Genomic DNA, 2,757 nt, shown 5'->3' on the forward strand with positions numbered 1-2,757 from the left:
TAAAGTTTTATCTCCAAACCTATTAATAGTTTAATTTTTTAAAAATAAAAAAAATAGCTAAGTTAAAATATATTTTAAATACAAAAAACTTAAACAATGGATAATTTATTTTTTTTTTCTTCAAAATTTAAATATCTGAACCCGAACATAAAATACCTGAACCCGACTCGAAGTGTAGAAATACATGAACGGGTTTTATACCTTTATACTGAAATATCCGATACAAACCCGAACATGTATCCGAACTCCCACCCCTATGATATATGATCATTTGTATCTTGATTGAACAAAAAAAAAGTTAAACCATTGATCACAAAATTTTTATTGTGGGACTTTTACCATTTTTCGTAATTTATAGTTGTTTTTAAAAATTCAAAATATAACATATAATAAAAAATAAAAAAATATTATTGGTTTTATTATATGCTTAATGTGATTGTTTAATTTATTTTAATAATATAAAATTAAGAAAAAAAAAGAGAGGTTAAAATTTTTTATATCAAATATGTATTATTCATAATCATTAATTGTTATATATATGTTAATCATATTAGTTAATTCTGTAGCTTTTATTTAAGGAAATAAAAAATATTTTTTGTACACTATTAATTAATTGGATAGTTAGTTTAATAAAAATACATAGTATATATTTGTATGGATCAACTTATTTTTCTAACAATTTTAATAATCATTTTCGTGATGACACGTGGTTACGAAAAAAAGTTATAATGCTCCAGGATTATTACATACGGGATATCGATTCAGATTAAATCATATATCAACAACGAAAGTATAAAAACGTTTGTTTTTCTTCAACTTGGAAAGAATGCAAAGCCACATAATTTACGTTTCCAAAATCAACGGTCATGATTGATATAGAATAGTCATTCTTTGACCAAGTCGAATCACTAAACCCAAATAAATAATCAACTAACGAAGGCAAATGCTTTTCTTCTTCTTACAATCTCAGTCTGCAGACACAACACAAAATGGCTAATAACCCAAACGATTGGTCTCCGTTCTACAACAACAACCAAACTTTCTTCACAACTTCCACCATCACTTCAACCGCCGTCACAACCACCACAACTGCTTCTCCCTCCGGTGAAGCCACCTCCATGGACTCTCGTCTGAGTCCTGAAACCGGTCGTGTAACCAAACCGGCACGTAAAAGATCAAGAGCCTCACGTAGAACACCAACAACACTTCTCAACACCGACACATCCAACTTCCGTGCCATGGTTCAGCAATACACGGGCGGTCCATCCGCTATGGCTTTCGGGTCCGGTAATACTACTTCCGGTTTTAGCCTCACCGCTTCGTCGGATCCATCCGCTGGATCTTCTCAACAAGTTCCTTGGCAATACAGTTACCAGCCACACGCGGCGCCTCCACCGCAACGGCCTTATATGTTCTCGTTGAGTAACGTGAATCCTGTCGTCGGTTATAGTAACATGAACAACCCTAATTATACGGCTGTTCCCGGTGTGTTTGGGACGGCGGATGGTGGAGCAGGAGGTTCTGCCCCGTCCTCCAATGAAGCGACGAATAGTAATACGTCTTCTTCGAGGCTGCAATGAGAAAACGATTGGATTCTTTTTGATTTTTTTCTTTCTTTTTTCGCATAATGGCAGAAATGTTAGGTATTGACTCTCTTTGTCAAAGAATGAAAACTTTGACTTTGTATATTTTATTTTTCGTTTTCATATTTAAGCTTTTTTGTTTTAGGGTTCTTATAGCATAAGTGTATGGCGTTATCATGGTCCTAAATAGGCAAATATTCAATGACTGAAGTTGCCTACTTGCTTGCATTCAAATATAGGCAAATTGGAAATAAATAAAATAAATAATACTTTCCAAGTTGATAATATTTTGTACGAATATAAATGATCATTATAAAATTTGGAGTCACATTAGGCTTTACATAGATTAAAATAGTCTTCTCTACAAATATTCACGTGAAGTTTTAAATTGCATTTGAAAAGTTATATTTCTCAAATATTGGTCACATAGACATATAACGTGCATAGAATGGATAAAATATATGGATCAACTAGCATAAATTTAGTTTTTGTATTCTTTCGTTTTCATAAACCAAGATTTCAAAGCTCAATCTCTAGTGGTGGGATAATTGTTCATACATTTTTTTGTATTCTTATTGGATTGTAAACATTTAAACATGAAAGTAGTGTGAATGAAACTTTGGCTGCTTTACCAAATTAGCTCGACAAAATAGAGAACACGAATATTTGTGCTTTAGCTTTATAATCTTTTTTTATAAAACGTGCAAAGAATGGAGGATACACGAGGCAAATAGCTTTACATCCAACTTTTGTATTCTGATTGGATTGTAGACATTCTCAAAACACGAAGTTAATGTGAAAGTAGCTTTATCAAATTAGCGCAGTAATAGAGAATAAGAATGTAAGATATAACTTTATAATCTTCTTCTTTCTTATGGCATAATAGTTATCAGAATGTATAATAATTTGATTTGTAGACGGAAAATTGTGATTGGTCTTTTCTTTTTCACATTTGAATTTGGCTTTGTTTTTCTCTGTCTTCAATCATTCACTTTTTAAGATTATTGACATATATTGAAGGAAAATTTTCTTAAAGACCAGAATAATCATATAAAGTTGTAAAATATAGAGATAAGACTATTGGATCATAGAGACGTCAAACTTGTCTTTCGTTCGGAAACAGAGGAAGCTTTTTGGTGAAGGTAGGCTACCAACATGAACATGACTAGATTTT

The 2,757-nt window shown here is 31.9% G+C and overlaps 1 protein-coding gene across 1 annotated transcript; it reads left to right on the plus strand.

The window, feature by feature from the left end:
- The first annotated feature begins 778 nt into the window (after positions 1 to 778).
- Positions 779 to 1,790, plus strand: LOC106293407 (VQ motif-containing protein 22-like). Its single transcript, XM_013729092.1, has one exon. The coding sequence runs from the start codon at positions 990 to 992 to the stop codon at positions 1,578 to 1,580; it is 591 nt and encodes a 196-aa protein (XP_013584546.1). The 5' UTR covers positions 779 to 989; the 3' UTR covers positions 1,581 to 1,790.
- The last annotated feature ends 967 nt before the right edge of the window (positions 1,791 to 2,757 follow it).

Source organism: Brassica oleracea, chromosome C1 (assembly GCF_000695525.1).
Source record: "Brassica oleracea var. oleracea cultivar TO1000 chromosome C1, BOL, whole genome shotgun sequence".
NCBI classification, from domain to species: Eukaryota; Viridiplantae; Streptophyta; class Magnoliopsida; order Brassicales; family Brassicaceae; genus Brassica; species Brassica oleracea.